The sequence below is a fragment of the Watersipora subatra genome, chromosome 1 (assembly GCF_963576615.1).
Source record: "Watersipora subatra chromosome 1, tzWatSuba1.1, whole genome shotgun sequence".
Taxonomy (NCBI): domain Eukaryota; kingdom Metazoa; phylum Bryozoa; class Gymnolaemata; order Cheilostomatida; family Watersiporidae; genus Watersipora; species Watersipora subatra.
In genome coordinates, this window is record NC_088708.1 from 58,971,301 (window position 1) to 58,984,528 (window position 13,228).

General features: G+C 37.4%; 2 protein-coding genes across 2 annotated transcripts in view; one reads left to right on the forward strand and one right to left on the reverse strand.

Moving 5' to 3' along the window:
- Positions 1-13,032, forward strand: LOC137407988 (mitogen-activated protein kinase 14A-like). The gene is made up of 10 exons (XM_068094380.1): positions 1-241; positions 681-810; positions 922-980; positions 1,787-1,898; positions 5,861-5,890; positions 8,418-8,465; positions 10,072-10,186; positions 10,675-10,905; positions 11,429-11,602; positions 12,252-13,032. Exons 1-10 carry the CDS (start codon positions 105-107, stop codon positions 12,302-12,304), a joined length of 1,089 nt encoding a protein of 362 aa, XP_067950481.1. The 5' UTR covers positions 1-104; the 3' UTR covers positions 12,305-13,032.
- LOC137407980 (guanine nucleotide-binding protein-like 3 homolog) overlaps positions 12,956-13,228 on the reverse strand; it is a 20,702-nt gene continuing 20,429 nt past the window's right edge. The window contains exon 14 of the mRNA XM_068094370.1: positions 12,956-13,095. Coding sequence (XP_067950471.1) covers positions 13,022-13,095 — 74 coding nt within the window. The 3' untranslated portion in view covers positions 12,956-13,021. The remainder of the gene's footprint in view (positions 13,096-13,228) is intronic.

Genomic DNA, 13,228 nt, shown 5'->3' on the forward strand with positions numbered 1-13,228 from the left:
TGTAAGCTATCATTGCTGCGATCGTTCCATTGTACCGAAATTGATGACACAAAAATCTTGGAAACTCAAACCTGACAAGCACGTAAACGTTGTGTTAGCATATAATGGCTTCCGATCAATACCTTGTCACTGGGGTTAAAGATGGATACTATCGCATCGAGCTGAACAAAACAGTTTGGGAAGTTCCTAAGCAGTACCAGATGTTGAGCCCTGTCGGCACCGGAGCGTATGGACAAGTCTGGTATGTTAATGTTGTCAAAAATTGAGTAGGGTATTGTAAATTAATTTGGTGTTATATTTTGTTTATGTGAAAATATTTTGGGTGTCAACAGACCTATTTGGATTTCGATTGGGTCCGTTATCTCAAATTGTTTGGAAGTAATGTTGCATCGGGGAAAATGACTTACACTATATCAAGGATTAGACCCTGAGTATTTAAAACTTAATATATGTTAATGTTCAAATAGAAACTTTGATTGCTTTTTCTGCCAATTTAATGCATAGCACTATGCGATAAAGCTATAACTTTGTCATCCGCTCTAATTGTGCGTAATTGTCCATAAATTAATAAGTGCCATCAATTAAGTTAAAAGTTTCATATCATCACCTCGTTGATAAAAAAACACTTTGCATGATGATGCGCTTGTGCGATTAAGAGCGTATTCTTGGGACGATTTCAGCTCTGCATTGGATACTGAGAAAAACATTAAGGTAGCCATTAAGAAACTCACCAGACCATTCCAGTCTCCAATACATGCACGAAGAACGTTTCGGGAGATAAAGATGTTAAAACATATGAATCACGAAAATGTAAGTTTTAGTGCTTCACTCACTTTAAAATTTGTCTCAACTGTCATGTTATATGTTATGTGATTAAGTTTAGAGGAGATAATTATGATTACAGCCGTGATTGTTTTGTAGATTATTGGACTGCTAGGAATTTTTACACCTGCTACATCTATTGAAAAGTTCTCAGATGTGTAAGTGAAATTTGGCCACAGTATAAATGTATTGCTGCAGTTCTTTTGATTTAAATTTTATTGTTCATGTTGAAGTGTATTTGCCAATGCATTGCTGTCGGAAGGGTTTCAGTAGACTATATTTATTTTTTTATGACGATAAGGTTGCAAATTAATTTTTGTTGAATGTTTTTTCTGTATTGTTTAAATGTATCAGTATGTAATTTTCATGTTAGAGCAAGCTAGTATGCTTCACCTTCTTAGAAGGACTCGGCTGTTTTATTTATGTTACGGCAAGTTATTTATGATGGTGTCACTAGCCTTGTTGATTTCAGTTGAGTTGCTGTAATGTATTCAATTAATTTCTCACCCATGTTTTATTGTGTAAGTTTTGCCCTAGTAGAACATTTATGGCAGTGATTACACCAAGTGCTACAACTAATAATTGCTGTCAGGAACATTGTTTCATACGATTATCGATTTCTATGGCTGGCTTCTTTAAAAAGTCAGTTTATGGGTTTTGTATGTCTGTAAAATGATTAAGGTCTGTTATGGTCGGATGGGTAGTGCCTGTTAAGTGTGCTGGGTCAGTATGAATTATTGCTATGCGCAACTAAAACCTGTCCAACCTACTAACCCATTAATACAAAAAGCTCAAGATTACTAATGTATTGCTTGCTTTGCTGTTCTTGATAAGCCCTAACATACAACAATTGACATATCAACCTTAGTCATACCTTATTATACTCTGTGTACTTCAGCCAACTTTACAACCGCTTGCTGTTCCTGCTTATTTGTTTATATCAAAGATAATTCCTTTTTGGCAGCTACCTGGTTACTCATTTGATGGGTGCAGATCTCAACAATATTGTCAGAACGCAGAGGCTTACAGATGAGCATGTACAGTTTTTAATCTACCAGATTCTTAGAGGGTTAAAGGTAAGTACCAGGCACATTATAAGCATTATTACGTATTACTCTGCTGTGCCTCTCCTGATCAAAATAGTCGAGTCATTTGCAGCTTGTGAGATCAGCTGAAAACCGCAGGGTATCTCAGCTTTAAGTGCCTCTGGCTATGTTTGAACTTTCTCTTCGCTGCGGTAACATAATAAATGACCTCGGTTAAAAAAAACCTGACCTGTTTGCTGCTAGGTCTAGCAGATAGCAAGTAGTATGTCATCAACCCTGCGTGGCTGTTTCATGAAATTTGTCCTTTTTCCATCATATCACATGATAGACTTTTTGTCATATCTTCTTAAAACTGTGTTATTTGGGCATTCTGTTGTATCACCTTCAGGTGGTGCTATTTTTGTGTTACATAACCTTCTTGTATCACTTTCATCTTGTGCCACCTTCATATTGTATCTTGTTCATCTTGTACCACCTTCATGCCGTGTCTTGTTCATCTTGTACCACCTTCATGTTGTGTCTTGTTCATCTTGTACCACCTTCATGTTGTGTCTTGTTCATCTTGTACCACCTTCATATTGTGTCTTGTTCATCTTGTACCACCTTCATGCCGTGTCTTGTTCATCTTGTACCACCTTCATGTCATATCTTGTTCATCTTGTACCACCTTCATGTTGTGTCTTGTTCATCTTGTACCACCTTCATGTCGTGTCTTGTTCATCTTGTACCACCTTCATGTCGTGTCTTGTTCATCTTGTACCACCTTCATGTTGTGTCTTGTTCATCTTGTACCACTTTCATGTCGTGTCTTGTTCATCTTGTACCACCTTCATGTCGTGTCTTGTTCATCTTGTACCACCGTCATGTCTTGTTCATCTTGTACCACCTTCATGTCGTGTCTTGTTCCTCTTGTACCGCCTTCATGTCGTGTCTTGTTCATCTTGTACCACCTTCATGTTGTGTCTTGTTCATCTTGTACCACCTTCATGCCGTGTCTTGTTCATCTTGTACCACCTTCATGTTGTGTCTTGTTCATCTTGTACCACCTTCATGTTGTGTCTTGTTCATCTTGTACCACCTTCATGTTATGTCTTGTTCATCTTGTACCACCTTCATGTTGTGTCTTGTTCATCTTGTACCACCTTCATGTCGTGTCTTGTTCATCTTGTACCGCCTTCGTGTTGTGTCTTGTTCATCTTGTACCACCTTCATGCCGTGTCTTGTTCATCTTGTACCACCTTCATGTTGTGTCTTGTTCATCTTGTACCACCTTCATGTTGTGTCTTGTTCATCTTGTACCACCTTCATGTTATGTCTTGTTCATCTTGTACCACCTTCATGTTGTGTCTTGTTCATCTTGTACCACCTTCATGTCGTGTCTTGTTCATCTTGTACCGCCTTCGTGTTGTGTCTTGTTCATCTTGTACCACCTTCATGTCATATCTTGTTCATCTTGTACCACCTTCATGTTATGTCTTGTTCATCTTGTACCACCTTCATGCCGTGTCTTGTTCATCTTGTACCACCTTCATGTTGTGTGTTGTTCATCTTGTACCACCTTCATGTCGTGTCTTGTTCATCTTGTACCACCTTCATGCCGTGTCTTGTTCATCTTGTACCGCCTTCATGTCGTGTCTTGTTCATCTTGTACCGCCTTCGTGTTGCATCTATCACCATTTGTTTTGCTATCTTAGTGTCATGTCATTTTCATACGTCACCTTCATGTGACACTTTAATGTTATTGTTCATCTTTGCTGTATTAGCTTTACACTCAAACCATCTTGACATTCACCTGTACCATCTGCCATTCACCTGTACTACCATTTTGTCACTCACCTGTATCATCTGCCATACTCATTGCTTTGCAACCCTCTGGCTCCTTTATGGCAACCTTCAATCTCTCAGACTCAACTTTCATCCTTGAGTAATATTGGTTTGAAGGAGTTAACAGCTGTTAAAGTTTTACATCACATCTGATTTGTTTCTCATTTTGAACTAAACTAAGTTATGTTGCTGTGACGTATGATACCATTACATCTTTTCAATGAGATTGTAACTGTTTTTGTCCTTATTGAAACTAGTTTTTAAATTAGAAATTCGTTGCTCACCAACCTAGAGAATTAGTTAAAATATAGCGTGTAATATTCTTACAGTTTTAAGAAATGACAAATGATTTAATCATATATTTGTATAGTGATGACATGTATAAGTCGATAGGTATTTTAAGACAACAAATTGTATTATTTTAGGTGCTATCTATATAAATCGATCCTGTTATTCCAGAATATTTTGGAAAAATTATATCAAATCTGAATTGATTTTTGCTATCCGTAATAAAAGCATAACTTTCAAAATTGAAATTTTTCATAAGACACGATAAGTGGTTCTTCTACAAGCTTTAAATGAGGTTTGGGACTCGCTTACAGTGTAATTTGTATAACGACTGCGCTGAAACGAGAGTTGAGCATTGCCTGTTCTCTTTAATCACGTGTTTGCTACTCGGTCACTAGAAAACAAACAAAAAGCAAATATTTTAGAGCAAGGTCTATTCGGAATTTACAGTTGTAAAATTTCATTTACTGTTTTTGCAAATATATTACTTGTTAAATCTAAAACCAGCCAATTTTGAAGGTGGTGAAAGTGTGAAGTCGTTTTGAGGTATGATTGAAAGCGCTGTCATAAGCGTGTTTAGTGGTAATATGTACCGTATTTTTGCTGATATTCGCTGATATTTGATACAAGTAATTCTGTGAGGTAACTTTATTTGGCACCATTATTATTATGAGTATTTATTAACGCTTCATACTGCGATGTGTATATTGCATGTGTAATAATGGAGTTTTTTTTCTATATTCACTTTCGACTTGGTAGCAACATGTCCATAAACATTACTCATGTATAAGTCGTCTTAAAAAACTTTTCTTTGAAATAGTCTCTCAGAAACTCGACTTATACCCTAGTATATACTGTATTCGCTATTCATCAGCATCCTTTGCAACTACGTGTTGCCTTTACAAATCAAAATACCTTGAATATAATATGAGACAAATTCCTTTGGGCTATTCTTCTACACTGGAGATTTGATCAAAACCTCTGCTCGGATGATACCTCTTCGTGTGTACTGTCTGTAAAAGTTCTTTGATAAACATTTAACAATTCTGTTGGTATTATTACAGCTAGGAAGCAGTTTATATGCAGTTGTTCTGAACATTTTTTTAGATAGCTAAAACGCATTTCTTGAACTATCCTGCTGTTGTGTGATTGTCAGGGGACTTCCATAAAGGTTAATTATATTAGTCTGCAGGTCGTGTATATTAGATTGCTGTAACGCTTTTTGTAACTCGCTATCTTCTTTACCGGCAACTGCGCTTTCCGAAGATATCGGCGTTGAATTTGCTATGGTATGATTGACGCTCATGTAAGGTTTTAAGACAGGCAAGTTAAAACGATATTTTGAGTTCTGTCGCTACTGAAAGGTTCAGAGAGGTTAGATTGTCAAGCCTGCAGAAGAAGCTTGTGCCAATATATTTGGAACGCAATGCTTTTCACATTTTTAGTTTTTGTTGAAAACATAATGTATTTCACAATAATACATCAACTGTTGGGAAGAGAAGGGATAGTTTATTAGTGGCGAGCTAATCTTAGCCAATCAAATTTCATCTTTCGTTTGGTAGCTACCTACAGTGTATGTATGTATATGTACCTACATGTATGTATATGTACCTACATGTATGTATGTATATGTACCTACAGTGTATGTATATGTACCTACATATATGTATGTATATGTACCTACAGTGTATGTATGTATATGTACCTACAGTGTATGTATATGTACCTACATGTATGTATGTATATGTACCTACAGTGTATGTATGTATATGTACCTACAGTGTATGTATGTATATGTACCTACAGTGTATGTATGTATATGTAAGATGTGTCATGTATATATGCAATGGCCATCGTCATCCATTTGTTTTCTCTTTTAGTATGTGCACTCAGCTGGAATACTACACAGGGTGAGTTGTCACAGTTTGTTTTGCTAATAAATTTATGCATACCAGTCATAGTAGCTGCAGTTCCAGGGTAGCCCATAGATACTGTGTTAGGCCTGATGGTGCGTTATTGGTATTTATTGTGTATTAAATTCTGGTCTTAGATATGTTATATGTTGCTTGTAATCTTGATACTATTATCTTGTCCCTCTGTATTTGTTCTTCCTAAACTATTGCTTTTGTTGACCTCTCTAAAGATACCTATACAAAAGCTAGCGGCATTACGTAGCACTGTATTCAAAATAGCATCTCTAGTAGCTTTCCAGTTCTTGCCAACTTATTATTGGATCAGGCTTTATCACCCCTATTAACTGAGCTTCCTATGTCAGCATCACACCCACTTAGTCTTGGTATTCGCTCTTGCCCTGTGTATGAACTTCTATGAGACTGGATTAGCGCTGGAACATTCCAGAACAGCCTTTTTGATTATGCTTGTATGCGACTTGTTCAGTTAATCATTTTTGGGCAATTGTGTGAATCAAAAAATATTTCCTCATAGATTTTAAAAACAAGAAGCTGAGTTGCAAAATATAGATTTCTGAGTGGTTGTATTATTATTATTATTATTCTGATACTGTCACCAAAACCATCATGAACTGTGTTCAAGCGCAATCAGTTCGTGATATTGTGTTACATTGTTTAACTTTTTTCTAGTAGCCATAAAAATTGACTGCCAACATGGGTAACATGTCTAGAATAACCTTTAAGACAAAGGACAGCTTCACATTTTACATTGTATTTGGGATTTTGTTCGTCACTAGATTTTTGATCCACCTAGAGCATCTGAGAGTTATTATTGGTTTAAGATATTTATTGACCTTTAGTAGTAAGTAGAGCACTACATGAGAAACCATAGCACTCCACCTTTAGTAGTAGCCATAGCACTCCACCTTTTGTAGTAGCCATTGCACTCCACCTTTAGTAGCAGCCATAGCACTCCACCTTTAGTAGTAGCCATAGTACTCCACCTTTAGTAGTAGCCATAGCACTCCATCTTTAGTAGTAGCCATAGCACTCCACCTTTAGTAGTAGCCATAATACTCCACCTTTAGCAGTAGCCATAGTACTCCACCTTTAGTAGTAGCCATAGCACTCCATCTTTAGTATTAGCCATAGCACTCCACCGTTAATAGTAGCCATTGTACTCCACCTTTAGTAGTAGCCATAATACTCCACCTTTAGCAGTAGCCATAGTACTCCACCTTTAGTAGTAGCCATAGCACTCCATCTTTAGTAGTAGCCATAGCACTCCACCTTTAGTATTAGCCATAGTACTCCACCTTTAGTAGTAGCCATAGCACTCCACCTTTAGTAGTAGCCATAGTACTCCACCTTTAGTAGTAGCCATAGCACTCCATCTTTAGTAGTAGCCATAGCACTCCACCTTTAGTAGTAGCCATAGCACTCCTCCTTTAGCAGTAGCCATAGTACTCCACCTTTAGTAGTAGCCATAGCACTCCACCTTTAGTAGCAGCCATAGCACTCCATTTTTAGTAGTAGAAATAGCACTCCACCTTTAGTAGTAGCCATAGTACTCCATCTTTAGTAGTAGCAATAGCACTAGGCGGTTCAATTTTTTTGAAATTTTTTCTTTCCAGATACACATATATGCTACTATGTAATATAGCATATTACATAGTAGCATATATATGTATATTATTACTACTATATTATTACTACTCTATGATATAATAATATGTAAATGCTACATATATGCACTTCCTACATAATTCTTCATCTTCTTCTGATAGTCAATGCATGTGTACTTTGGTTGCCTTTTTGATCCGCCATATTTATCTTTGCTGCAGTAGTCGTCTCTACCGATCAGATACCTAAACCAGATGTCCCCCCTGAGGGGACATCTGGTGTAACTGCATCCTCCCCAGTATGGGTGTTATAAGTATAATATAGCCTTGAGAATGCTCAAAACAGGCCAAGGTTTTAGGGCACCAATGTTCACCAAGGAGATCCTTGTTGATGCATTAGTGGCTGCACTTGTTAATCATAACTACCAATGCTTTTCTATGTATTATAAGAAACTGCTGTTTTAGCCTGTACCATAGTTATGAGTCGGGGCTATATTCAATAACCCTAGACTATCTTCATTGTTTTCATTGATCAAAGAAACAAGTTGCCTGGCTTATCGTGTTTCGTAATTTTCCAAAACGCAAACAGTTTGTTATCAGCCTATAGAATTAGCTGGAGTAGTACACAATTGTAGAATACTCTCAGTGCGTTTCAAGATGTTGTACCTGGTGTAGATCCACTACTTCGAGTTACATATGTTCAACTCTAACATAGGAGATTGTCACACCAATCACTAACTTTGAGCGAATTCCCACAGCTAGGCACTTGTTTGTGCACCCGCAGCATTATAGGCTAATGCACGGTCAATATTCAAACCAAGTTAGAAAACTGCCTTTGGTTTTGTCTTACCGTTAATCTTAATCTTTTATCCGTTAATCGACAAAATGCTGTCATTATTTTGCAGGATTTAAAGCCAAGTAACATAGCTGTCAACGAAGACTGTGAGTTAAAGGTTAGTTCTGGTTAATCTCTCAAATTTCCCCCTTCTACCTATATCAAGTCATATTTACACTAGGCAATTGCAGCATATGGTCTAGCAGTCAAATCTTGTTCAGTTGTGTTCATTTTGAAAGAACCAATGGTAGTGAGGAAGTAACGCTTAAGATATCAGCATCTTGTGAAGAATTAATTATTAGTGAAACTGTATGCCTGGTGATGGCATTATTACTTATTGATGAGAAGTTTATACTTGTGACAAGTTGCTTCAGCCAAGCACGCATGCATTGTTGGATAATAATGCAGGCGCAGAGATTCCATCATGTACTATTTCTACATAAACATTCTCTACATAAACATTTTTGTTGTTTAGTAGTTTGTCATGGTGAATGTGATTAGCAGAAATATCATGTTCTATGGCAGTGTCATAATGCTATCAAAAAGCTTGATGTTGGTCTAGTCATCTAAGATGTCAGGTTGCTGGTAATGCTTTGCTCTCAAAATTTACATTCAGCCGCTCTCGATGATCAAATTTGTATTGATCTTCTAAAACATTGATTTTGCTGTTGGTCAGCTAGTCTATTGGACTTACAATATTGACCTTTCTAATTGAATCAATAAAAGCAATATAATTGAATTCATGATATGTCATTCTATAAGTTGAAGAATGTTAAATTAACAATTAGTTTTCAAGCAAAGGCATTTCATTATAATAAATACCTTTCATGTGCCTATATTGTCTGTCATATATCTTGCTTTGCGACCCTATGGCTGCTTTTTGACAACCATCGAGTCGGCTTTTGAGTGCCGACTTTTTTTCATGGGCAATGTTGTATTGACAGATTATCCTTTAAAGTTACATCATAACAAATGCATCAACTGCATTTCTATTGACCTTTGCCAGATTGAGGCTGTATTTTTATTGATTTTGCAACATATTTGCCCTTTTGTAGATGCAATATGTGTTACTAAGCTTTATCTTATCTGTATTTACCCCCAGAATTACTTAATTGTTACTTATCAAGTTCATCTCATTTTAATTAATACTTTTTTAACACATCACATTTTAACGATGACATTTCAACGATGATCATGTTCAGCCAGCTTCTGCTTTAGTTAGTAGTTATTCAAGCGATGTGTAGAAACTTCATTTGAGTCTCTCAGCATCTGTTGCTCTTTTCTTAGCATTTCATGCAGTTTACAGTTATTAGAAAGACAAATGCTGAATAGTGTTATTTTTATTGCTGAACCTTGCAATAATAGCTAACAATGGTGAACTCCACGTACATGTTGAAATTGAGATGCACTGCAAACAATAGCTCACTTCCGGACTTAGTATGCCATAGGAACAGGTGTCTTTTGTCACACCTTAATCGTGTAGTCAGAGATACAAGCGTCTCTGCCTATAAATCAACATCTAAGTTAAGCTGTCCCTTCCATAGACATGAGTACTTCCTAACCGTTCTTACTTAGTGTTATTGGCCAATGAATGTTACTGTATTGGCTTGAGCAGATATGTTGATAAAGGGGACATGCAATCCCACAGAAATCCAAGGAAAGTGAAAAATCACGGTGATGAATGATTGTAAACTATTAACACTACTGAGTGGTGTGTCGATTAGATTTTAGACTTTGGTCTTGCAAGACAAACTGATGATTCCATGACGGGCTACGTTGCCACTCGCTGGTACCGTGCACCAGAAATCATGCTAAATTGGATGCACTACAACCAGACAGGTAAGGATAAGTGTTAGCCACGTATGCATAACACTGGCCTTCAGATATGTCAGTCTGATGTTTCTGCGCTGTCCCACACAAGTAGCTAAACCATTGCTCTTTAAAGTTATTGAATTACTTTTTTGCTAAATGGCTTCAATCGCTCTGGGCTCCCTTCTTCCAGCAAATCAGTAGCTAATTTAGAATGCTTAATCTGCAAGGTTGTTCATTAGTGGTGCACAAAACTTACCTAGTTTATGAAGCTTGTCTTTTCACGAATGTCCCCATACCTCCCGTTCCACTGGTGTGTATACAGGCTTGTTTTTACATCTTTTTGATGGTATGGTCAGAGGTGCAAATGATCAAAACGACCAGAATAGCTGAATTTATGCTACCTAGATGAGTTAGATCTTAGACACAGGAGTTATGGTAATTGATATTATTTTTGGGTGTTCTCCTTCTAAAGGTTTCTCCTGATTCTGTTTGACCTGACTGTTTCTCTCACCCAGTTGACATCTGGAGTGTGGGCTGTATCATGGCCGAGCTGATGTCAGGCAAGATTCTCTTTCCTGGCAATGACCACATCGACCAGCTACATAGAATCATGAAGCTGGTCGGTACCCCTGGACGCGAGTTTCTGGACAGGATCACAAGTGAGGAGGCAAGACGCTACATAGCCTCACTCTCCTCCATGCCCAAGCGTGATTTCAGAGAGTTCTTCCTCGGTGCTAACCACCAGGGTAAGTAATCACCAACATTGTTTATTCATATTTTGATGTCCATTTCTATCCTAGACTGCTTCTATCTTGTGTTTACAACGAAAAGACAGTCATCATTCAGTTTCATTCTGCAGTATGCCAGCCCGCGACCTTCTGTTGATTATAAGTCTGTCATTCATCTGTCAGGGCTGTAGACCTTTTTATAAGCTAATGTCTATCCAAGTTGACAAACCACATGTTAGTGTTAACAGATAATAACAAAGAGCTTAGCTGGAGATGTCTGATTAATGGTAACACCTGACACCAGATAGCAAGCATAGAATGATGCGCTGTATGTGGCTATGTGCCATTGGCCTCTTGTCCTATCTGCGTGTAATTAGTGAAGTTGTTTCGTAGCATAATCGGTTGCTGACCAATGTACACATAAAATTTTGTTACTCTCCTACATTCGGAGCAGCTCTTATCAATGTCCTAGCTAACCAGAAAGGTTTTACCAGAGGTGTGGCCATTCACAAACAACCAATCTTTGTTGCCATTTCCCTAGCACTTGACTTGCTAGAGAAGATGTTAGACTTGGACGCTGACCGACGAATTACGGCTAAGGATGCCCTAGCACACCCTTACCTCGCGCAGTATCATGATGAGTCGGATGAACCAGAGGCAGAACAGTTTGACGACTCGTTTGAAAATGCTGACAACTCTGTGGCCGACTGGAGACGTAAGGCTGTTATTACAAGCTTTTCATGAATTCTAATGGGTCTTTAACAGCCAAGCATAAATATAGAACGACTCTCGCAGAGCATTGGCACATAGGCATCTGTGCGTTGATCAACCACAGGTGTGCTAGAGTGGTTAAGGTAGTCAAATGTGTCATACTAGATAGTGATACTACACAATACCATAAAATTAATGTCCAATTAGCCAGTAGTTATTTTTAGAGATCATTCTCATAGGTAGTATGCGTTTATGTAGGACTAGCAGCCACTCAGTAATGTTAACTTTTTCATTTTGTCTTTGCTTGAGGCATCCAGGAAGAGAAGCCTTTACAACTCCTACCAAGGTATTATTATTGTACTGTTATCTCTTGCTAGTAACATTCATGACATACTTTGAACTTATCCAAGTTCAAAGTATGTCACGTTGCCAAGTCGGCTGATGCGTTGTATACGAAGCCATCTAAATATTCAATCGCCAATAGAGCTGTATAATGATACCATCATTTAGAATTAAGCTGCATAGAATGTGTTATTTAATTAGTACCCATGGAAAAAGTGACACTGCCAGTTCGATTTACCAAATGTTTTTCTCTTGCTGAACCCTTTCGTGATAGTTGTGATGGACAATGAATGACAAAAGGCTCTTTGCAGGTGCTGTCTGGGAGGAAACTAACAATTTTGAGCCACGCAAGGAGCAACTATAACTACTAATCTGTTAACAGAACATGGTCCTTACACAGAATGGACAAACCAACTGATTCTGTTACCTGCTCACTAGTATCTTAGATGTATGAATGCGGGTGGAATTTTTTGAAATGTGCAGTTTTTCATCCATTTGATTTGAAAGTTGAATGCATGCATTTAACTGATTTTGAGTAGAGGATGGGATTGAAAGACAAACGCCTACAAAATACTTTAATTTTATGAATATTTTTGTCTGCCGCTAACAACTACACCTGGAAACCTGATTACCAGGGTTTACTAATATTTTTATTGTTGCTAAGTGGAATCAAGGTTTAAATTGGAACATAGTTTTTACCCTTTGAATTATGGACTGCTATCACACTGCTGAGTAAAGCAAATGACTTAGTATTTTTCGAGTATGACGTTTGCTAAGAGGACAATGCAGGATGATTTGAAATCAAAAAGGGAGGCGACCAGGCATGTATATTTGCGAGCTTATTGTTTTGCAGGTATATTTGCAAACGGACAGTTTCTGTAGCAAAAATGAACCATATCAAAAAGCTGACTAGACTGTACATATTCGCACGATTTTCATCCTTTATATCACATTTATTATTTTCCTAGTATACTATGATCTTGTGATAATCGGTTCTTGCTTTCCCTATATGCACTGTATGAATTTGTAAATTATATTATAATACTGCGAGCTTTGCTATACAGCTCTCAATAAAACCAGTTCATAAGTTCAGATCATCTCCGAGACCACCGAGACCGGCTTCCAAAGCTGAAGTCAACTCATCTGATAATTTATCTAAAAATATACAAAAGTTTTAATCTATAGAGCATAGCATTTGCGTTATAGTCAATTAGTGAATAAGATGGAATATATTTTATGCATTGCCTGTAAGTATACACTATAATAGTCTTGGTGCAAGAATCAAAAA

Bases quoted from the DNA above. Each gene is read 5' to 3' on its own strand.
- LOC137407988 (XM_068094380.1), top strand. From the start codon at position 105: ATGGCTTCCGATCAATACCTTGTCACTGGGGTTAAAGATGGATACTAT. The intron at 5,891-8,417 runs GTGAGTTGTCAC...ATTATTTTGCAG, and splicing joins CAGCTGGAATACTACACAGG to GATTTAAAGCCAAGTAACAT. The intron at 10,906-11,428 runs GTAAGTAATCAC...CCATTTCCCTAG, and splicing joins CCTCGGTGCTAACCACCAGG to CACTTGACTTGCTAGAGAAG.